Genomic DNA, 23804 nt, shown 5'->3' with positions numbered 1-23804 from the left:
TATTTCTCATGCCTTGCTTTACAAAAGACAATTTTCGCAATTATTTGTGAGTTATCAGTTATCTAATGATAAGCTTTTCGTTTTGAGAAAAGAATTTTTATCAGATTATTTTTATTTTGATGGCTATTTAAACTACAAATTAAACACAAATGCAGTAAACCAAATCATTAATCTCATAATTATGTCAACAACAACTCGCTCGTAATGCAACTCGTCTTTGCTTGTTGTCAATTAAATTTTTTCTTAATTTTTGATTGTTAAGCTCTACAAAAAAAATGGCTCAGGAGTCGGGAAGCTATGTACGTTCGGAAGCTTCCAATTTTTAGATTGTGAGCATTTTATAAGATTTGATAAAAAATTGAATACTTGATTTATACAGATGTGCTAACTTTTCAATTAGGGTGACATGATGCAGTTAAACAAAAAAAAATCGAATTAAATATCAAAAAATTTATCACACCAGTTTAACTATTGTGAATTACCACATAGTTAGCATGGCACACACCCAACTTTTCGAAGCCCCTGCGGTTGAATGTATTGTTTTACATGCAAGTGTTTATTATATATTTCTGGGCTTGTTTTCTTGTTGTACCGACAGAAAATCCCAGAAGAAAAGAGGTGTCTGCTCAAAATATCAAGGTGTATGTAATAACCAAACCTAGTCAATGACATGAGCCTGAGAGTATTTTCCAAACTTGTTGTTGTGAATTGATTTAATGCCTTTGTTCATGTTTTGTACTCCAACTTTCTAGACTAAGTTATTGGTTGAAAGAACGATTGTTGGCAATGTATTCAGCGGCTTTACCAGTCAATGTTATGCTTTTAAACATAAAAATATAACAACCATCGCCAGCAAGACTTCACTAAAGTGCATCCGTTATCAAAGAAAGGGTTGTCTAATTAGGATGTGGATATTATGTACATTGTCATTGCTAAGAAAGAAGATTTTCAGCATTTTGGTATGAATCGTATTGTATGATGCAAATGACAAGCTTACAAAATTTGAGCAGCTAGCCCACAGCAGGGCGTTCGTAGCGAGTAGAATGAGACTTATTTATTAAACTCAGGATTTGAACGAAGTTGTTTTCCAGAATGCAGTCTACAATTAAAGTTTTAGCAAGTTTGTAGATTCCGTGGTTTCTGTAGCATGTGCATAAAAAACTGAAGGAAGTCACGGTCCATTCCTATCTCGAAATACGTTTTTATAAACAAAATTAAAATCGAGTAAAACAGAACATCTCTCCTTGTATCTAGTGCATGGTGTTTCATCTGTCGTTATATTTTATAACTGTTTGGGACTCCTACAATTCATTGACTTGTTATTAATGAGGATCATGGGATTGAGACCAGGGTTGTTAGGCTCCAGCGCTCGTTTGTAGCCAAATATGGTTTGAAAAGTGGCCAAATGGCAACAAAAGAGGCCAAACTTGTTTTCTGAGCCCGCACTGTTTATGGCATGCGGTTTTAATAAGTTTTTCTAATTGCTTCTTATAGTCTATATGGATTTATCATAAATATATACCATACATTGAAAATCTACCGATGCCAACGCCTAATGTTCACATCAAAGGACATATGGGAAGAGGTGAATACAGAACGTAAGACTGAAAATTTATTCGCTGTTGCAAAAATATAAGGTGCTTGTTGACGAAATGAAGAGAAAAAATGAACTACACGTCCAAAAATTTCTCGATAAGCATTACAAGCTTAAAAAGGCCATGTCAAAAATACAAAGTGAATAAACTATTTTATCTGTCTTTCTATAAGATCTCGACGTGCATAGTTGTCATTTTTACTGCTCTCCATATATACAGATTTATATAAATATTTATGCATAGTTCTTATAATGTTTATTCTACTCACATTCATACATGTGTTTAGTGGCAAACAGCTCAAGCATTCGCTTAGTTACCTTAAAGTTAATGCAGCAGTTCCCGGCAAAGTGTAGGCTGGAACGAATACGAATAATGGCATTTAGCAGTTCTAAGCTCATCCTATTGCGTTGTTTGGTCTTCACTGATGTCACCAAGGAAAAGGTTCTTTCAACCACTGCATTGCTTACAGGATTTGTCAGGCAGCTTAAGGCGTAAGTTGCCAATTCCTTGAATGGTTTGACCCCAAGAGAAGTTTGGAACTGAACTATCTTTGACCAAAATGCAACTGCTGTATCAGGTATGATGCCGTTAAAATTTGTTCCTCTTTCCAATTTCGGTGGACGATCTTCCTGTACTGCTCCTCAATTGCATAATCTTGATCCTTTCGTAGATTAGGAAGCGGCAGTTGCTCAAAATCGGCTCTCGTTGTTACATCAAGAACTTTGCTTGGATGCAGGGCGCTTAAACCTTTAAAGATATTCCGGACAGCTGGTAAACGTTTCTCTACTTGATTTACAGCTTCCACAAGAAATTCTAGACACCTATTTTTCACTTCAGAAACTTCAGCTTCAGCACGTCGTTTGTCTTGTTGGGAAGAAATGTATTTCTTTGCTTCTGACAAGAACTTTCCACCAAAGTCAACTTCATAAATGGCTAGATATTTTCCTTGGTGGTCGAAAACTCTACCATATAAACTTTTATGGTGTACATTTAGTTCCGTGAACATTTCTTCTGGATCACCATCAGTTGCCTGGAAGAAGGCATTCACCCTGTCGAATTCTGTGACCAGAGGAGAAACGAAATGGAAATAAAGATATAGGACTGGATCATTGAGCATGTCCAGAAGAATACGAGCCTTGAATCTTGCTGCCTGCGTCGTCTCTGGTTGTGCTGTTCGGAAGTAAGCTTGCAGCTCAAACCAATTTGTGAGAATGCGAAATATAACTTTTCCTCTCACAAGCCACCTCGTAGTTGAGTACTTCTCAAACGGTGCATCTTGCACATCATCTGGATTCATCACTTCGTAGAGCGTCTTGTATGCTTCTCTTCTAATAGCGTCTTTGAAAACCATTTCGGAATTTCTGCCAGAAGAAATCCTACACTCGACGGAAGTTTCTCAAATGCATGCTGAACACAAAGGGACAACGAATGGCAAATACACGTCATCTTGATGCAATGAGGAGCGACAGCAGCTATTCTTGTCCACAGCGAATTGTGTTCCCCAACCATCACTGAAGCACCGTCACTAGCATAGCCAACACAATTCACTAAATCAAGTTTAATTGTGGCAAGGCAATCTTTGATTGCATTAAAAAGATCATCTGCTGAAGTGTGGACAACAGGAACCAGGTCAACAAACGCTGTAACGATCTTATTTTCAACTTCGCTGAAATACCTTACGATAATGCAGACCTGCTTCGATGTGGAAATATCAGTAGATTCATCCACAATTAACGAAAACTTCTTACCCTGGACATCAGCAATCAGTTGTTCCTTCAACGCTGGACTTATAACTTTGGTCAATAGTTTTGAGCATTTGTTTCTATGCATTTTAATGTTCTCAAGTTTGCTTCCATGAGCATTTCGGGCTATTATCCTCCGAGATGATCCATGGTCAAGATTGCCGAATGGCAAGCCATTGTAACAGCTAGCTCGATCTCGGCGACCTTTACTTCTTCTGCAACTTTTGGGACACGTACGACTTGGATGGGCCTTGTAGTAGTAGATACTTTAATGTGTTTGATGTGTTTATCAGTTTTTTCGTGTTTGGTTAAGTTTGCTTGTTTGGGTCTGATTGTGGCACGGCACAATTTACAAAAGCATCTTCACTTCCGTCTGAAGCTTTGTGAGCCAGCTAAATTTACTTTCCCAAGACTTGTTATATTTTCTTCCGCTATCATACGCTCCTTTTCATTTTGATGCCATAATATTGCAACGAATAACGTTTTTATCAGTCTTAACTAGTATTAGTAGTGGTCGAACGTGCTATTTATAGCTAGATGTCGGACGTCTACGAAGACAAAGCTGTGTGCTTGCTTGTGATTAGCTGGTTAAATTGCATGACAATTGGCTGAATTATACTTAGCTGCGATTGGATGAAAACAATTCAATGCTCAATTTGATCCTTATGATCATTTTTGTTGTATTTCCATCGCATTTTGTACATTTAAGAGATTTTTACAAATAAAGCTCAATAAAAATTTTAAAAAAATTGTTTGAGTAAAAAGAGGCCAAAAAGTAGCCAAATAGCCAAAAAAAGATTTCGAGGCCAAAGAAAGAAAAAAAAGGCCAAAATCGAGTTATTTGGCCTCAAAAAGGCCAAACTAACAACCCTGATTGAGACGAAAATCTTCACGACCATAAATAAAGTTAAGTTAGGTAAGCCAGCTGGTAAAGGCCGTTGATTCTTCAGTGGTCTGGGGACAAGTAAGATGATTACATGAATCTTAATTTTTTTAAATGGAAACATCGCTTTTAAATGTTGGTTAAATGTTGGCAATAATATAAATAAATATTTACGAAATGAACTTACATGAAAATAGTTTTATAACCATTAAGCTAGTTAAGTAAAGTATAAATACATTTTTATAGGTTTTATTATCTGTGGATTTTACAATGATTCACAGTTTGCTTATCATCAACCATTCTGGGTGAGTCGGTAGTGACAATATGTATTGGTTTTATATTTGTTTGCTCTCAAAGCTCTTCTCTTGGTTTTGTACGTATCAGCTTGTGATTTTGTGAGAAGTACTTTACAATTATTTGAATGAGATAAAATGAGATTAGTTTCAGTAAGATATTAAAGGAAAGCTTGAATAATGTCAGAAGCCAATGAAGGTAGATTATGAGAAGTATCATGTGACAGGATTAATACCCAGAAAAAATAAAGAATGTCATAAAAATCGTGAGATATTACCTGTTATCTGTAATTTCAATAGTGTTGAAGTCAGATCATGCCATTTTGATGATTTCAGCTTCCTCAATTGTTTAGTTATCACAACTTTACACCAAATGGGTTACTGTGAGTCACTAGGTCATATGATGTTTTTCATGTACATTTAGGGATATATTTCTGGCAAAACATCGGAGAAGTGTTTTGGGACGCTCTGTTTGTGATTATTTCTTCGAAGCTCAAGGAAAGGTAAATGAATTTATGTGTAAATTGTTGTTTGTGCTTGTTTGGTTGAGAAGTTTTAAGGTACTTTCATGAACGGTTTTCATGTTATATTTGTCTGACAAAAATGCTCTTAAACAAATTAAATATCATCTTTTATGTTCAGGCTACTTCTCCAGAAGACATTCCTCCTGTAATTGCAACAGGATTCAGTTATCTCATCAGTATATTTCGCCATGATCTTTTCTTTGTTTCTGTTGTTGAAAGTGAAGGTTTGTGTTTATATTAAGGTTACTTAATGTTGTAATTTAAGTTTAATATTTCATATTTTCCTAGTATGAGCAGTCATCTCCCAACTGGTCAATTGTCCAATGTTCCATGGAGGAGAACTGATGTAAAATATGCAAATAATGAGGTACATAGCTATATTCACATTGTTCCATTAAGAAATTTGAAAGAAAATCCTTTTTTATGGTTTGTTTTAGTTGTAATGTGATGTGTGAACTTTTTCTTTTGTTAATTAGTTGTAATAAATATTGCTAATTAGTTGTTAGTTCTAATTCATAATTAGTTCCAATTAATTCTAATTATCACAAATTAGTCCTAAGTATTTCTAATTAATTCGATTTATGTTTTAGATTTATTTTGATGTAGCCGAAAGCATTGATGCCATCATTGATAAACAGGTAACAACATTATAATATTGTGGATTTCTTCTTCCCTTTGTGGAAGATGTATGACAAAAATATGTTTGTTGTTTTTGTTTGATGTTAAATTAAAACTAAGGACATGTACAAACTGAAAACTTATGGCATGTTTAAATTCCTAAAATTTTCTGTTTTGTGTAGGGCTCCACCATATTTTCAGAAATACAAGGAACTGTAAGTGCCTTCCTTTTTTTATACTTTGTTATATGTACTCTCTAGCACAACATTTTAAAGTTTTCACCTTTTTTCAACTTTGTTCTTTCAGATTGACTGCAACTGTAAATTAACTGGCATGCCTGGTATATTTATGATACTTTGTGATATCTCTAGATTAAAATTGAATTTATCTGTAGATTAAAGATTTCTATTTATTATAGATCTCAACATGTGTTTTACAAATCCTCGTATCCTTGAAGATGTCAGTTTTCATCCTTGTCTTCGCTTCAGAAGATGGGAGGTACGTAAGTGTGAATGTTGAATATGGATTGTCTCTGGTCGAAGTCAACACAAATTATTCTTAATATGACTAATAACAATTGTCTTTTTACATTGAACACTTTTCTTCAAATCTTGCACTAAAACCGCGTTTGAGCGCGACTATTTCAAATATCTGTGTATTTTAGTCTGAACGAATTTTGTCATTCGTCCCCCCGGATGGTCGTTTTCGTTTAATATCATATAACGTGGCAACCGGGTGGTTGTTTTAGCTGTTATATTTTCATGATAAAATTGTCTATTTCGATGGTATTTTTTGTTTTTTTGTTTAGAGTAAATATGCTACCATTGTTTGCAAAGCCTCGTGTCTTGTTTCAAGAGGTTTATCAACTGTTGAAATTATTTTAAAATATTTTTTATTGATTGAAATAAATTAAAGTATTTGATTTTGCTGTGTTTTAATTCGTACGACTGTTCAAAACATTGATTCGATGATCGTCTTTTACTTGGTTGTTTCAGGGTGGAAGTGGAAGATTTGAATTGTCGATAAGTTCAAAACCAGTTATGGGTAAAAATGTATGTATATATAATACCATTCCAAGCCATTTACTTTATTTATAATCATGTCAATTTATTAAGCTGCTGTTGCATCTTCTTGCATTTATAAACTTAAAGATATAACCTAAACTAGTCCATTATTTTTCTTACGTATTATCTCAAAGCATTTTGTATAAAACTAACTACATCGTCCTAACGTACTCTACCAAGTCAAATATTGTATACATTAACTTTTTCAAAGTCTTTTCACTCATTGTTTCCATATTTTATTTAGATCGAGAATGTTGTCGTGACTGTTCCATTTCCTAAACAAGTTCTCAACCTTAACTTGACTACAAACGGTAAAAACACTCATAAAATATTAAACATTACAGTCTGATGTTTCATTGCTCTTCATTGACGTTTCCCATCAACATTTATGACTTGTATTCCATGTTTTCAGTTGGTACCTATTCATTTGATCCAATCAAAAAAGAGCTTTCATGGGAGGTAGGTTCATGAGGAAATTGTCACGATCACGTGGTTATGTGAATCTAACGTTACGTTAAACAATTTTAGATCGGTAAAATACAATCTCAGACATCGTCACCTAACATTAAAGGAAATGTAAGTAAAACTTGTTTTTCTTTTAATTTTTGCCGTCTCAGTTGATTTACAGACGTCTTGCAATGTTTTTCAAGAAAATATTTTCAGTTTTTTTGCATGCAAAGCAAGATCTCCCTTCACAACATTTTTTGCTCACGAAGTAAAGTAAGGTCGATCTTCCCAGTAACCTTTCCTTGGTCACAAAGTAAGGTCGATCTTCCCAGTAACCATTCCTTGGTCACAAAGTAAGGTCGATCTTCCCAGTAACCATTCCTTGGTCACAAAGTAAGGTCGATCTTCCCAGTAACCATTCCTTGGTCACAAAGTAAGGTCGATCTTCCCAGTAACCATTCCTTGGTCACAAAGTAAGGTCGATCTTCCCAGTAACCATTCCTTGGTCACAAAGTAAGGTCGATCTTCCCAGTAACCATTCCTTGGTCACAAAGTAAGGTCGATCTTCCCAGTAACCATTCCTTGGTCACAAAGTAAGGTCGATCTTCACAGGTCGCTATCACTGTAGTTATAATTTTAAATTGTATTCTCTTTTCTGATAATTGTTACTATCCCCCTTCCACTTTGGTATTCACCTTTAAAGATCTGATTTCCTACCATAGTTAAACAACGTGGTGATGTGAGAATCGCTCTGATCTTTTTATGAAACTGCTCTCGTTTCATTTCGTCTTATGTTACTTGTCGTCAAATTCTTGCTGTATGTTCGTTTTCTGTAGTTTACTGCTTCTTATCATAATCTTTGTTTTTTTATGAAAAAAAGTTATGCATATCTCCATAATCTTTTAATGTCTTTCCTTTTGTCTAATTTCCAATGTTTATATTTCAGATATCTTTAAAAAGCGATGTTCCACCATCGTAAGAAACACCAACTGAATTCGTAAGTGGTTTTTTACTGAGTAACGTATATAAAACCAGTTATAATTGGATGATATACTAAAATAATTCCCAAACCAAACGTTCTCTATGATACAAAGTTAACATAACTTCCCTCAAACATGATTTATTTATCAGTACTCCTTAATCATAAACATGCAACCGTCTGCAACACTACCATCACAAATTTGTAGAAACCTGTCTCCCTTTCGCCTTCTTTCATCAGTAGCATTTTTTCTTTTGTTAAATTTCAAAATATATTCATTTGCGGCTTTGGGATTGATAGTCGGTAGACTGGATGTACATGGAGAGGTAGGGACAGTTTGCATGGTTTGTTGTGTACACTTTGCATGGTGTTTGTATGGGTACACTTTGCATGGTTTGTTGTGTATGTAGGGGTACACTTTGCATGGTTTGTTGTGTATGTAGGGGTACACTTTGCATGGTTTGATGTGTATGTAGGGGTACACTTTGCATGGTTTGATGTGTATGTAGGGGTACACTTTGCATGGTTTGTTGTGTATGTAGGGGTAGACTTTGCGTAGTTTGTTGTACAAATTGGTGTTCATTTTAATCTTGAACAGATGACTTGAGTCCAACTAATATTATATGGTTTCTGATTTAATTTAGAACTACAAGCTATTAAAGGAGTCAAGACACAACAGCTTGACGGTATAAGATAAGAACATAAAATTTTGTTGAATAAAAGCACAACACAACATTTACGCATGGTTAACAATTCGCGAATCTCCTTTCTAATCCTTCGACAGAACAAATTTTGATTAGCTTTCGAAAAGATAATTCAAGTTGTGTTTTTTTCAACATGTATGCATGTTTGACAAAAAAAATGTATCGTCTACTGGGATTGCAGTGGCAATTGAACTTTACCATGGAAAAAAAAAGCAAAGTTTTGAATGCAATCTTCAACGATGTTGAACGATAAAAATGCGTCAATGCAACAATACTGTACACGCAAAAAAGTTATGTTATATTGCAGCACGTTAAGTCAGAGAAAAATTTCACTTGGAGCAACTGTGCAGTCACTGAGTGCAGTGTACAATGTTAAAAAGGGAACCGTTCTAAATGTAGAAGGGAATAAAAATCTGACTTGTTAAAGTTATTAGTAGTTTTTAGTACCCAATGGGAATCAAGCTTTAGATGGTTTGTTTCTACAAGCTGAAAATTTTATATATTTTGCCAAAAAAATTATAGTATGGTTGATTGTTCAATATTGCTTGGTTTCTTGTTATTTTTCTAGTGTTACATGGATGCTTGAAGCATATGGAGTTGTTCCTCTGAACAAGAATTTGGCATTCCACTATTCAACGTGGCTTCAATTCTTTCTGTTTTTCTGGTGTTACTTGGGTACTTAGAGCGTATGGATTTCCTAAACGTATGTAAAGTTTTGATTCTTGTTTATGATACATAACGTTCCCAAGTTGCAGTTGGGTATTGTTTCTAAGTTTGTAAGAGATTTTTCGATCAAAATTTTATCTGTTGTCAACATTTCTAATTATGTTCTTCCTAAAATGAATTTCTGTCTGCGGAAACTGATCATTCAGTATTATCAACATGCTGCTTTATCCACAAAAAATGCTAAACGATCATATGAGGCAGCTGCACGGCAGTTTTGAATATCATATGATTTTTACAATGTTTTATTGAATTTTTAATTTCAGGGAAATTGATTGTTACTCTTGACGGTCATTATGGATTTACCTGCAAACATTGGCTCATAGATCCTGCCAAAAGAGATTTTATCTCGTTTGAGAGGAAGAGAGTTTTAGAGAAAAGTCGCATTAAAAGTAAGTTTCCCAGTTAAATCGCAACAAAGTAAATGGTTTGAACCCGGGAGTATCGTTACATGTTTTTAAGTGCAGATCGTCCAGGCTGGTTAGTCCTGAGAAGGACTGTTGTTGACTTTTGACTCTGAAGATGACTACCGCTAAGGTTGTCGAAACGTCAGTCAACAACAACAAAAACAGTCCTTCTCAGGACTATACCAAACTGGACGATCTACATTTAAATCGCAACATTAATTGTAGTTTTGAACATTTTTTGGAAAATTCAAAATATATCAATGACACAATGAAATTGTAGTGAACCTGTGGAAACATAAAATACTCGCGATTTGATATCATTTATATTAGTTTGTTAGTTTAATATGACAAAACAGAACATACGTGACTGTCTACACTGTAGTGACAAAACATAACATACGTGACTGTCTACACTGTAGTGACAAAACAGAACATACGTAAGTGTCTACACTGTAGTGACAAAACAGAACATACGTGAGTGTCTACACTGTAGTGACAAAACAGAACATACGTGAGTGTCTACACTGTAGTGACAAAACAGAACATACGTAAGTGTCTACACTGTAGTGACAAAACAGAACATACGTGAGTGTCTACACTGTAGTGACAAAACAGAACATACGTGAGTGTCTACACTGTAGTGACAAAACAGAACATACGTAAGTGTCTACACTGTAGTGACAAAACAGAACATACGTAAGTGTCTACACTGTAGTGACAAAACAGAACATACGTGAGTGTCTACACTGTAGTGACAAAGCACATGAAATACCAAAAAACTGTAAAGTTTTTGAAACGTGAAGAAAGCGTCATATTTTTTAGCAAGTTGCTATGCCACAATTGTGTAACTTTGATCAGTTGTGTTTTAATTGTTGCTATATATCGTATTTACAGTGGTTTTTAAGCAAGTAACTGTAAAAGATCGTATGTCACTATTCATTTCCTATAAAATACAGATACTAACCAGCTGCTATGTTTAAAGTACTTAGCATGTATTTTTTCTTTGTCTAAATACCATTGTTAAAAAAAACTGTTAGATATGTTTGAATTTGATCAATGAATTTTATAGTCTGAAGAGATTTTTCATTTGTCTTACCGTTGGTTAGTCTGTTTCGTTTGATTTGTTACAATACTGTTCAAAATTTCTTTTGTCTTAACTAAAAATATCTAATAGAAAACGAAGTGCCTGTACATATCATCTGTACATTTCATCACCTTGATGAATGGTGCAAAATTTAACATGACGTCGTTCATAACATTTTGCTGGTTGTACATACCATAAAAATCTTGATATCGTACACACATAAGAATATAGAAGCTCTCTGCTTTGCTTGCAGCAATTATTTGTAAACGTTTTTTTTTATTGCAGCAAGAGTTGGAGTTTCTGGTTAACCTAATGTACCATTTGATAATAAAACTTTTATAAACTAAATAACAAGTAGTAAAATTGATAAAAGTTTACAAAGTTATTCCGAGATTTGCCAGGCAAAGTGAATAATGCCATCATAATAATAAGATTATAACGTTTCGTCTTTAACTTTAAGACATCTTCAGATTATTTGAGTTAATTTATACACACGAGTGTTTTAACAATACATATCAAGGTTTGAAAAGAAAGTGCGGTCGAACCAGATGCCAGTACTCGTATCCGAGCGTGTTTGTGTTTATTTCTTTAATTGTCGATAGGCGCTAGAGGATCGCAATCTGCGATTAGCAACCTTAAACCATAGGAATCCTCTAGCGCCTATCGACAATGTCAACACAAATTGTTACAAGAAGAAATAAACACAAAGCACGCTCGGATACGAGTAGTGTCATCACAAGCTACGACCGCACTTTCAAGACTGGCATCTTTGGTTTCAAACCTTGATATGCTTGTATTTAAAACCTCGTGTATATAAATTAACTCAAATAATCTGAAGATGTCTTAAGTTAAAGACGAAACGTTATTAATAAATCCTTCTCTATTTTATTATTGTGATGGCTTTTTTAAAAGTCTTATGTTGGGCTATTATGTTCATATTGAAAAAAGTTAATCAGAATTGCTGCAGTACATAACACACCTTCCTTGCTCTGCTAACAACAGTGAAATTATTGAAATAGCATAATATTTGAAAGTATTTATTCGTTCTAACAATTAGGAACTCAGCACTCTAGCTACGTGCAGTTAAAGTAACTAAAAAATACATCGTCTTCAATATGTTGAAAGTATGTTATAACTTATAACGAACTAATGATTCTTACTGTTAAAATGTATGAGAAAATTTTCTTGTCTGTTTTGTGTTCCTGCGTTCTAAACAAAGTTTGAAAACATCTCATGTTAAGCTTTTTTGCATCGGGATTCTAGTTTTTTCTATTCCGACAATAATACTTGTAAATTTTCCATATATTTATTCACTCTACGCAGCGCGCTGAGATAACACTCAAAAAAATCTTTTTATTAGTGTATTTTCTGATGTGATCTTTTTAAATAGATGATATTGCAAAACAGGTATTTGACACAGAATCCAGAGCAAAGTACTTTATGATCCCATGTATATGATTAGTCAATTTTTAGACTTATTTATGTCTTATCGTATGGAAGTTTCATCGTAGTTAATGTTGGTGCACCAAAGTTATCAATTATATTTTTATGATATTTAGAAGCAAATCATGACGTCAACTTCCATAAACTTGTAGACAAAAGTAAGAATATTAAAGCTGACGTTCACGAGGCTCTCCAAAGGTAATTTTTCTTTCTTGGGATATCGATTATGTATGTTGACCTGTGCATGTCGGAACATTACGAAAAATAGTTTTTAGACAATATATAGTTATCGTTTCTTCTTTAAGTTGTTCGTGGCTTAGTGGGAAGTATGGAATAGCTCGCCCAAACAAGAAGATGGCGTTTCTTCATTTGTATGTCACAAGCACAATTGATTTTGAGAAAGAAAATTCGGAGGCTGCTATCAAAAATGAGATCGATGAAAAGTTAAAATGGAAAGCATCGAAATACATCGAATTACGATATAAACCATTGAAAGAAGCAAAGTTTCGAATGCTGTAAAGCGAAAACTTCATTTATTTACTTTCCACTGTAGATTTTAAACAGCTAGATTTGATGAGTGAGTCAAAACAGATGGATATTACATACTGCACGTTTCTATTCATTTACATTGTCATGTAGTTACTCTTACTATAAAAACATTTACTAAGTATTTGCCATTCAACATGACTAATTTCAGTACTTTGCCGTCATGTATTTATAAATAAATATTTGTTTGGTTTGCACTTATTTAATTTAATCAATTAAAAAGCAAAAATTCCTGAAATATGTAGTTATGCATTAATTATGAGTATGTAGCTCTTGCTCCAAAAAAAAACAAAAACAAGCTTTAAAGCTACCACAGGTACCAGTGTTTTCACCTAAAGATCATAACCATGTATGCAACTCTCACAAGGTGGAGTACTGCATAACACCATAACACTTAAGTTTCTGGCTTGTTACTTGTCAGTTGACTATACACGTTATGGTGATGGAAGTCTGTGGACCAATAACTGTATGACTTAGATATTTGGGCTAAGCTCTTACGTGAATTGTTTATCAAAGGTCTGTTGCAACAAACTTTCTCACATTACATCTGTGTTTGAGTTATGAACATGTAGTAAGATATATTTCGGTATTTTGCTCAAGAGTTTTGGCTTATTTTTTGACTTGATATATTGATATAGCATACTATCATTTGATTTGTTACTTATTATCTCTCTATGCAGTCTCCAAAGATAAAATTTCGAATGCAGCTTTTTGGTGCTAGAACTCAAACAAATTTATTTTCGAAATGCAGTTATTGTTTGACGTGTGATTCCATCAGTTCATCCTGGGGACTCCTGATGATAATGAAGCTTACCTCATCTGCTTGAAATTGGACATAGCTTTGAATGAACTGAATCTTAACGATGGTCAATATTTTACAGATGACGAAAAAACCTTCCACGACAACATTTCCCTTGAAAAACTTCCCATGACATCAGTCATAGTTATTTTTATTAGAACTAACTTTTACATTGTCTTTTTAATTCCCTAAAATTTAACAATATAAAAGTCTAAATTGAGTGGCATTGTAAAAGTTTGGTCATTTATATAAACAAGATCAATCATGTTTCCCCAGTCCTTATGCAGTCCTATATGGCTGTCGTGTAGTAACAGTTATTTTAAAAACATTTACGACGTACTAACTCCTTATTGATGATGTAATAATCCAATAATTATGAATATATGAAACTTTCAGTTAGTAAGGAACTTACCATAAATGAAAACCTTATATATCTGACATCCTGTTTTTTTGCTCTAAGAGAAACATATTTTGAAACCGCAACCGCATTTATTGTTATTGTGGTTAACTATTTATTGCTGTAACATACTGTATTGCGTATGGGATGTAGGTCACAAAACCACAATACTTCCCATTAAGACGCACGGTTGTACTCAGACAGAGGAGATAAGTTTTATTCATACTTATTGATATTATAATTAAGACACTTACCACTTTAATATTTACGCGTTGGTTAATAAATTGTTTGAGAAATATAACTGGTTCACATTATCGTATGGAAGTTTCATCGTAGTTAATGTTGGTGCACCAAAGTTATCAATTATATTTTTATCATATTTAGAAGCAAATCATGACGACAACTTCCATAAACTTTTAGACAAAAGTAAGAATATTAAAGCTGACGTTCACGAGGCTCTCCAAAGGTAATTTTTCTTTCATGGGATATCGATTATGTATGTTGACCTGTGCATGTCGGAACATTATGAAAAATAGTTTTTAGACAATATGTGGTTGTCGTTTCTTGTTTAAGTTGCTCGTGGCTTAGTGGGAAGTATGGAATTGCTCGCCCAAACAAGAAGATGCCGTTTCCTCATTTGTATGTCACAGTTGATTTTGAGAAAGAAAATTCGGAGGCTGCTATCAAAAATGAGATCGATGAAAAGTTAAAATGGAAAGCATCGAAATACATCGAATTACGATATAAACCATTGAAAGAAGCAAAGTTTCGAATGCTCTCTAAAATTATAGCGGAAAGAACCGAGGGTAGTTTTGGAACATTGAAAATGTTCTGTCTTAAGAATGATATGTACTATGCCTTGTCCTGTGCTCATGCGGGTGTTGTCAATAATTTGGATGACCGTCAACAAAACTTTTGTGGCGGAGTCCAATTTATGGAAATCCAAGAATCTCTAAATGCCACAGTTAACGAAGAAAGCATGGAATACTTTTACAACGGACAACCGATCGTCCGTGTTCCGGATCAAACGAGAGTGGTGTCTAATAAAGAAGTCGATATTATCTACATCGTCATTGGTAGGGAGGAATATTTTCAGGAGCTTGCTGTAAATAATCAGATGACTCTCAATTTAGATTTGGAGGGGGCAAGCTATTAGATTCTTGAAAAATTTTTTCATTTTCCAAAGGTCGAAGTTCGAACAGCGGACGCAAAACTTGGCGTTATTCGCGGATTGAGTGAGAATTATCTTTGCCCAAATTCCAAGGAAGCTGTTTTCCAGAATGCGGTGATTGTTCCAAAAAGTGGCGGGCACTGGCATCTGGCTGGATGTCACATAGTTCATTTTCATTGCCTAATTGTGTTCTCCAAGAACCATTCACAACATTTCCTTCCCTGACCCTGGTCCTTCTGACTTATCAAAAGGTTATGCAGCGCCATACAGGCCCTCACCACCTGCATTGCATTTGGAACATCCAACTCCAATGTTCTCAAAAGACATCTGAATCGACTACACATCAATACAAATGCATTTTCGATAATTCTTCGTGCTCTTGAAAGTCTATAGTTAAAAACATTCTCATCACGTATTGCAGTCTGGTGTGGATATGGTTTCATTACATTTTCATTCAAAGCAAATGCCTCATCTCCAAGCAGAAAGTAAGGTATAGGCAATAATGTATCTCTTAGTTCTTCAGCTTGTGGGAAATAGCATGTCTTGCATGTGTTTTTAAGGTGACTGTCTTTAAAAATTCCTCCATCTGACTGGTTTGCCAGGGGCTCCAAGATCAAATGAGATGAATTTAGCATTTGCATCTGCAATAGCCAAGAGGACTATGCTAAAATGTTTTTTAAAGTTAAAGTACTCAGAGGCTGAGTTTGGAGGTGCACACAACTTGATATGTTTACCATCAATGTTGCCAACTGCATGGGTAAAGTGGCATTTGCATATAAATTCATCAGCAATGTGTAACCATTGTTGCTTTGTTGTGGGTGGCTTTAAATATTCTTCCTTCAGCACATTACACAAAGCTTCACAGACCTCAGGTACAATTTTTGAAATAGATGAAACTGATATTCTGAAACTGTAAATCAAATCTTTGTATGAGCATCCTGATGCTAAGAACTTTAATTTTACACACAAGCGATCATGAGCAGATATAGCATCTCTCATAGTGGTGTTTTTCTTTGCTATGAATGGTGTTAGCTTTTCACATAGCTCATCAAACAAAATGGAATCCATCCTTAAAAGTAGTAAAGATTATAATTTGTAAATAAAAGTAAAGAAAATAAGAAAATTTCATTATTAAAAAAAGAACGTAAAATTTGAATTGATTGTGCAATCCATTGACTAGCTTAATTTTGAAGAGTGCATGAATAAAAAGACTATCACATCTTTTAACTTACCGAAACAAATTTCTAAATTCATCATGGTCAGTCACTCGGATCTCTTGAATTAAATTTTGTGCTAACCCTTGTGCGTATCGGCGCTGCGCAGTTTTCCACGGTTTTACCCACCATCGTCGTGACTTTCGTTTTTTTTTCACTTCGTGCACCATTAGAGATGTAATAATAGCTACAGCTTGAAGTTTTTCGGCCTTGGTCAGCGCCATTTTTTATACCATGCACGATATATTTTTTGGCTAAACAGTATAAAAGTTTGTGATGCATTACGTAACGTCACACTACAGCGTTCGTCATCGTTCGTTATCACAATGCATCACAGTACATATTAATAAATCCCAGACACTGATCACAATGCATCACACTACATCACAATGCATCACACTACATCACAATGCATCACACTACATCACAATGCATAACAATGCATCACACTACATCACAATGTATCACAATGCATCACAATGTATCACACTGCATCACAATGTATCACAATCCATCACAATGCATCACAATGCATCACACTACATCACAATCCATCACAATGTATCACAATGCATCACAATCCATCACACAACATCACAATGTATCACAATGCATCACAATGCATCACACTACATCACAATGTATCACTCTACATCACAATGCATCACACTACATCACAATGTATCACAATGTATCACAATGCATCACAATGTATCACAATGCATCACAATGTATCACAATGCATCACAATGTATCACAATGCATCACAATGCATCACAATGTATCACACTACATCACACTACATCACAATGTATCACAATGCATCACACTACATCACAATGTATCACAATCCATCACACTACATCACAATGCATCACAATGCATCACACTACATCACAATGTATCACACTACATCACAATGCATCACAATGCATCACACTACATCACAATGTATCACACTACATCACAATGCATCACAATGCATCACACTACATCACAATGCATCACAATGCATCACACTACATCACAATGCATCACAATGCATCACACTACATCACAATGCATCACAATGCATCACACTACATCACAATGTATCACAATGCATCACACTACATCACAATGCATCACAATCCATCACTCTACATCACAATGCATCACGCTACATCACAATGCATCACAATGTATCAAAATGTATCACAATGCATCACAACGCATCACACTACATCACAATGTATCACAATGCATCACAATGCATCACACTACATCACAATGTATCACAATCCATCACACTACATCGCAATGTATCACAATGCATCACACTACATCACAATGTATCATACTACATCAAAATACATCACAATTTATCACAATGCATAACAACGCATCATCTTTATTATTGCAATGTATCACAACATTACAATGTATCGCATTACATCACAATGGACTGTAATAGCGCATCACATGAGAATACAATATTGTGACTGATCACAGAACCACACTCGAGTGTCGTTATGTCTTGTCATGAAATAAGCATTGTGATAAATTCATAAAATAATTGACATATTTATTATCAGAAATCATAAAGATGGGAAACTACAGTCTCCTGCCTTTCTTCAACTAGATGAAATGTTCATGTTCTCTTATGTCAAAAGTTTTATATTAACTTTTGACATTGGAAATTGCTGGAACACGTCTGATTAACTCAGAAATTTTCAATGATTTTGGACCATTGTCGAGGTATTACAGTCCAGTCGTTAGAATTGAATACTTTTTTATTAAAAATTTCGTAAAATTTAAAAGAAACTCACTAAACTATATTTCAGTGTTCGTCAAAAGTTCACTAATCTATGAACTTAATTTACGATCTGGCAACTGAACACCAATTGCCAACACTGCCTTCCCAAAATGAAACCCCACATAGATCAATGGATACACAATGGCTTTGACTGCTTGAACCATTGGCTCGAATAGACTTTTGTCGGGCTTACTAGATTCAAGAAAATACTGCGTGCTATAAAACAAATACACTGTTAGATGCTACAAGAGTGGCTAAAAACCCTTTTACCCCTCATTCATATGACAGAAAGCTAAAATCATTCACTTTTGAGTTAACGCATATTTCTTAACAATCGAATATTCCAGCCACAGTAATAAAGTTCAACAGTTTTTAAAGATGCATCATAATGCATCTTCCATTATCTTGTCCATGCATTTATTGACAATTGTTCAATAATGAAAAGGCGCATAAAATATTCATGTCATTTATAGCTGGTGCATGTTTTTCGTCAACATGTGACACTTTTGCACCATGACCAATATAAAGGAAATTTAAATGGGTACTTCACTTGATGGACGTTTAACACTCTCAGTGTAAAAGCATAAAAATACTTTCAGTGTTATATTTGTGCACTTCAGATTTTGAAACAATTCCTACTTACACTCATCTATTTGTTAAACAGAGATTTCAGAGATTTCGTCTAATTTAAAAGAATGCTTTTTCATGCATGATATACTTATCAATTTCACTAGTTAAGCAATCAACATTAATGCTTCATATTCCTGCATTGATTTGCAAACATCTTTTTTGTACATTATCATACTGCTAGCTTGGGTTTTAGCTAATATTAAAAATTTGATCAAAAGAAAATATTCATGATGTTAGAGCTTGTGTATGTTTTTGAAAGATATGTTCAAATTACGTGTAATATGACCAATATAAAAGAAATTTAATTCAGTCTGCCAATAATTTTGATTTTTCCTGTCAATTAAAAGAGAAAAGTATTCAGTATGTAATTCACTCTAAATAAGAAAGATTGCATCACAGTTTAAAATAAGCTATAAAGTTTTGTAAATTGCAGAAGTATATCAATTTGAGTTAAGGCACCATTGACATGTAGAAGGTATTCTTTCAATTTTTTAATGTCCAGGAAACAGTTATTACGACATGGTCTCTTGATTCTGTTGAAACTTAAACCTGTACCAGACACTGATCCTTGGTAAATTAATTAGACATTAGTTACATATAGTAATAGTTAAGGTTCTGTCGAAGTTGCGGAGGAACTAACAGCAAGTGACCACTAACTGGCATATATGTACATATTTTAATTGAACGTTTAATGAAACTTGATTTTTTAATACTAATGTTGTATGTTTTTTTCAATATAACTTGTTGAAAAAACTAGGAATTGTGATGAAATTGTTCAAAGGAATGCTTGATTATATTTAGAGATGAGACAATTCGATTAATCGACGATACCTAACGGGGGGGAATGGGGGGGTGATTTTCAAATGAACATTAATAGTCAAAACAGGTTAATCGAAACGCAATAAAATGATAAAATAAAACATAACTTAACATAAAAATAAAATAAAAATAAAGTGATAAAATAAAATTTGAAAGAAATGAAGGTTGAATGAACCACGCAATTCAATACTAGTAAAAATGACTATTATTCGTTTGTTGTAGATAATCGACCATGCATATATAATTGCTCATCTCCAATTACAGATGCGTAAATAAAAAGGGAATGAATTAGCTTTCCGTCTTACGAACGATTGGTAAAAGAGGTTTTTTACCAGTCTTATAGCATTTAACAGTATATTTGTTTCTGTGCTTTACCATTCTATGTAAATAAAACAAATGATGCACTTTGGGCATAGCACACAGTATCTTCTTAAACCTGGAAAGCCAGACGAAAGTCTGTTCAGCAGCCATTGTACTTCCATTTGGGATTTCAGTTTTTAAAGGCAAAGGATTGTATTTCTCCAGGCATTTCTCGTCTTTGTGATTTTTGATATGAAGGCTCTCAATTATTTTACGAATTGAAAGCCATGCTTTATCCCATGGTTGAGACCATGGCAAAACTTTTTTCGCTGCTTGTAAGCCATCTAGGTGGCACATTGTCATATGAAAAAAAAACGGAACTCCAATTCATTGGGTTGATTTCCTTTAACATAATGCGCAGCCAAGAAAGAGTTATCAAAAACACTTGAGAAGGGCTTTCAGATCTGAAAAAAATTAATTGCTATGTAAATGTATAATAAATAGAAAGTTTTTCTGAAGATGCGCTTTTGTCAAGCATTCTCTGTGCTTACCTATAAAGAGGACTCCATTTATCGATTATTCCTCCTCCTCTAACTATAAACAAATGCCCTCTTAACCACTTTTGAAGTCTTTGTTTTCCCCGAGTTTCCTTATTGGATTTTGTTTTTGTTTGTTCAACACAATCTCTTAAAATAGCTTTAATTGCATCTGGCTCATTATTAACGAACTCAGCATTGCCTATATGGTACAAATTAGCGTTAGCACTAGTTATCAATTGTGTTTAGAAACGACACACAATACACAGCTTTGTTGTTCCATGCATAGTTCAAAAAGAATGAAACACCTACACAAGGCTTTCTAAGTTCTAACCGACAAGAAATTTGTCAAGAGATTTGGTTTTCATTTACAAAAGAATGACTTTGAGACTTGAGGCTTGAAACTTTTGACGCTACACTTTTATAAACATTGAAAGTGCGAGAAGGCAAAGAAAAAGCACGCAAAATCAAAATAATCCAAAGTAACAATTTCCCCACCATCACGCGTGCATGTATAACTATAATCCAAATGCTGTCATAAAAAGTTATTTTTCTATCTTAAAAAAATAATAAGTTATTAATTATCGGTACCAATGTATTGAAATTTCATCATATATATAATGTGGATGAGGTTAAAAAAATTCAAACTGTCATTAACGACCACTTTTACGTTAGTAGGAAAACTTAGGTTTCACTGATATATTACTATATTAGCTACAATGTAAAACTGTTTTTCATATTGCGAAGTAAACAAATTTTAGACAAATATACCTTGTGACTCCTCAACACTATTTCCTACTGGAAAAGTGTCGTCATCTTTATCAAGCTTTCCCAGTGTTTCGTCCATTTTTGACACGTCATTGTTAGAAAGCAGACCTGTGTCGTCAATCAATTCTTCACCTATAAAATAGAGTAATTCTTTGTAGTAATTTTCTGTCAGCTCTGTAATACACATATCATTGAGATAAATTTAGAGAAAGGTACCAATTTCCTGCAAAATACTATATACCAAAGCAAGAGCAGTTGTGATTAAGTGTAAAAGCTCTGTTAATGTATCTCGAATTGATCATGAAAAATCGGACTTTATTCTCAAGCATGATTATAGTCATGACAATTTTGGAGTACATACCTATGTTACTTGGCTTCACACCACAATATCTTAAAATCCACGCACACTAGTGGGTACATTAGGAAGTTTTTTCCAAATATTGCACATGCTGTTCGCAGAATGCCTTTCCATGCTGAGGCGACTCAGTGCATACATTGGGATAGTTCAGCAATGTAATACCTTTTACAAAATTCTGAAAACAATTTCATATAATATTATTAAGTTACGAAAAGCAAAGGAGTAATGTTATATCAAACTAAGATAAGTACCTTTCTACGCATCATGCAATGAGGAAACATTAATTTCCATATTCCATAGGCAACCCATAGCCTTTCACATCCTGTAAGTTTGATTACGAAAATATCTTAGCCTGATGCGAATCACAGCTATTTTCCAATAAAATATATTTATAGCTTTTAAACTAATTTTAAAATACAATTGCATCTAACTTACCGCGCTCTTTGCAAGTATCAGGACAATCGTCTGATGTATGCTCGTACAAACTTCTCGCCCTAATTTTGTCTATTTGTTCTAGTACCCTAGAAGAGTCCCCATCTTCTTTAAGCAAACCAAAAAAGTCCAGTTGCCCCAATTCCCTCGACTCATTCTCCATCTCGCCGACCCAAAATGAAGCAGCAACTTGTTTCTCTCCAAAATCTTTATATAAAACGCAAATAATGCTTACCATCAAAAACTGTAACAACGTGATAACAGTAATACAGATCTACAACATATCGTTCTCTTATGCCATTGTATACTTCATTAAACGCTTCAGAAAAACCGTTAAATGATACCCACGAATGACAACTATAGAAAACATGTTTCATTTGTAAAATCTACTTGCTATTTTAACATTAATTAATCAAGTGATTATATTGTACCTTACGCGAGTGACAGCTGCCACTGAAGCAAAGTTGAATCAACAAAACAGACATCCGTAGCCTTGATCATTTTTCTTTGTTCGGGATATAACATCCAGCCATCTTTCCCATTACCGTACTTGGAATATCCATAAAGCAAATTACAGCGATTGCATCTAAGCGAAACTTTCACTCCATCGGTAGTTCCAGAAAGATCGTGTACCTGAACTTTTACTGGCTTATTGTAGCTCACAAGATCATGGTTGCACTTAATACATTTGGAGCATGAAGGTGTAAATACATGCAACTTCCTATCGGTTGTACTAGGAACTTTTAATTTAGAAGCGGACTGTAAAAGAACATTTCCATCTTCTTCTTCTAAATTGGGACATACCAAAGCCAACACTTCTTGGCATACATTTACGGGGAGTACAAGCAAAGAAGACGCAACATTGGCAATAGAGCACACAAGTGACAACCCATATTTCAAAACAAGAACAAACAGAATTACATCAACATTTAGATCATTGCAGACTTTCAAATTAATAGATTGGATATCACTTAATATCCTCGACCCCACATATTCTTGATGTAGTTCCTCGTTGACATCTTTTCGCAAATCGTCAACCGATTGACAATTGTTACGCCTGCGCTTCGACATATTTTCAGCTTTCCGTAGTCAGAAATGATTTCGGCTTTCCCCAGTGATCCAGTGAGAAATGACTTTTGGCTTTTCCCAGTCAGAAGTCTTGGGAAATACTATTATTATGCATATTATGCAATCTCGATTGCAATTGGCTAAGAACCTAGCTACACTGCTATAGGTGACATATTATATAATTGTTTATGCAAAATTGTAAATAAAAAAGTATAATGACAGACTCTTGCTCGATATTTGCAAGCGTTTTGCAAACTGTTTTTGCTCGAATTATAGAGTATTAAGACGTAAAAACAAACGGAATGGATAAAATTGTCAGTGAGGAGAGTTTTCATCGAGTATTTTCGGGAGAAAGGCGAATGCGACAGTGCGGACATTACGTCATTCGAGTGTGATAGTGTGATGTTGTGTGATGTATCACAATATTGCTAGCCAAAGTAGCAAAAAATATATCGCGCATCAGAT

General features: G+C 34.3%; 5 protein-coding genes across 5 annotated transcripts in view; 3 read left to right on the top strand and 2 right to left on the bottom strand.

The window, feature by feature from the left end:
* The window catches only part of LOC124455586 (AP-3 complex subunit mu-1-like), a 32514-nt gene extending 19265 nt beyond the window's left edge, over positions 1–13249 (top strand). The window contains exon 22 of the transcript XR_006951913.1: positions 12812–13249. The gene's annotated coding sequence lies outside the window, so the exon portion shown is untranslated. The remainder of the gene's footprint in view (positions 1–12811) is intronic.
* Positions 1–23804, top strand: part of LOC124455578 (serine/threonine-protein kinase/endoribonuclease ire-1-like) — a 261076-nt gene that overhangs the window by 101402 nt on the left and 135870 nt on the right. The gene's annotated exons all lie outside the window — the stretch shown is intronic.
* LOC124455601 (AP-3 complex subunit mu-2-like) lies at positions 4338–5390 on the top strand. Its single transcript, XM_047006260.1, has 4 exons — positions 4338–4525; positions 4938–5016; positions 5156–5261; positions 5326–5390. Exons 1-4 carry the CDS (start codon positions 4491–4493, stop codon positions 5328–5330), a joined length of 225 nt encoding a protein of 74 aa, XP_046862216.1. The 5' UTR covers positions 4338–4490; the 3' UTR covers positions 5331–5390.
* LOC124455598 lies at positions 20089–22124 on the bottom strand. Its single transcript, XM_047006257.1, has 4 exons — positions 22091–22124; positions 21485–21613; positions 20729–20915; positions 20089–20641 (listed from the first exon to the last, which is right to left on the bottom strand). Exons 2-4 carry the CDS (start codon positions 21558–21560, stop codon positions 20470–20472), a joined length of 435 nt encoding a protein of 144 aa, XP_046862213.1. The 5' UTR covers positions 21561–21613; positions 22091–22124; the 3' UTR covers positions 20089–20469.
* On the bottom strand, positions 22403–23501 carry LOC124455592. The gene is made up of 2 exons (XM_047006251.1): positions 22708–23501; positions 22403–22478 (listed from the first exon to the last, which is right to left on the bottom strand). The coding sequence occupies exons 1-2, from the start codon at positions 23340–23342 to the stop codon at positions 22424–22426; spliced, it is 690 nt and encodes a 229-aa protein (XP_046862207.1). The 5' UTR covers positions 23343–23501; the 3' UTR covers positions 22403–22423.

The sequence above is a fragment of the Xenia sp. Carnegie-2017 genome, unplaced genomic scaffold, assembly GCF_021976095.1.
Source record: "Xenia sp. Carnegie-2017 unplaced genomic scaffold, XeniaSp_v1 HiC_scaffold_4, whole genome shotgun sequence".
Classification (NCBI taxonomy): domain Eukaryota; kingdom Metazoa; phylum Cnidaria; class Anthozoa; order Malacalcyonacea; family Xeniidae; genus Xenia; species Xenia sp. Carnegie-2017.
Note: the sequence above shows the minus strand (reverse complement) of the source record. Positions and strands in the feature narration are given on the sequence as shown.

Bases quoted from the DNA above. Each gene is read 5' to 3' on its own strand.
- LOC124455601 (XM_047006260.1), top strand. From the start codon at position 4,491: ATGATTCACAGTTTGCTTATCATCAACCATTCTGG. The intron at 4,526-4,937 runs GTGAGTCGGTAG...ATGTACATTTAG, and splicing joins CTTATCATCAACCATTCTGG to GGATATATTTCTGGCAAAAC. The intron at 5,017-5,155 runs GTAAATGAATTT...TTTTATGTTCAG, and splicing joins TCTTCGAAGCTCAAGGAAAG to GCTACTTCTCCAGAAGACAT.
- LOC124455598 (XM_047006257.1), bottom strand. From the start codon at position 21,560: ATGGACGAAACACTGGGAAAGCTTGATAAAGATGACGACACTTTTCCA. The intron at 20,916-21,484 runs GTATATTTGTCT...TGTACCATATAG, and splicing joins TAGTGTTGAGGAGTCACAAG to GCAATGCTGAGTTCGTTAAT. The intron at 20,642-20,728 runs GTAAGCACAGAG...AATTTTTTTCAG, and splicing joins AAATGGAGTCCTCTTTATAG to ATCTGAAAGCCCTTCTCAAG.
- LOC124455592 (XM_047006251.1), bottom strand. From the start codon at position 23,342: ATGTCGAAGCGCAGGCGTAACAATTGTCAATCGGTTGACGATTTGCGA. The intron at 22,479-22,707 runs GTAAGGTACAAT...TTTTATATAAAG, and splicing joins CAGTGGCAGCTGTCACTCGC to ATTTTGGAGAGAAACAAGTT.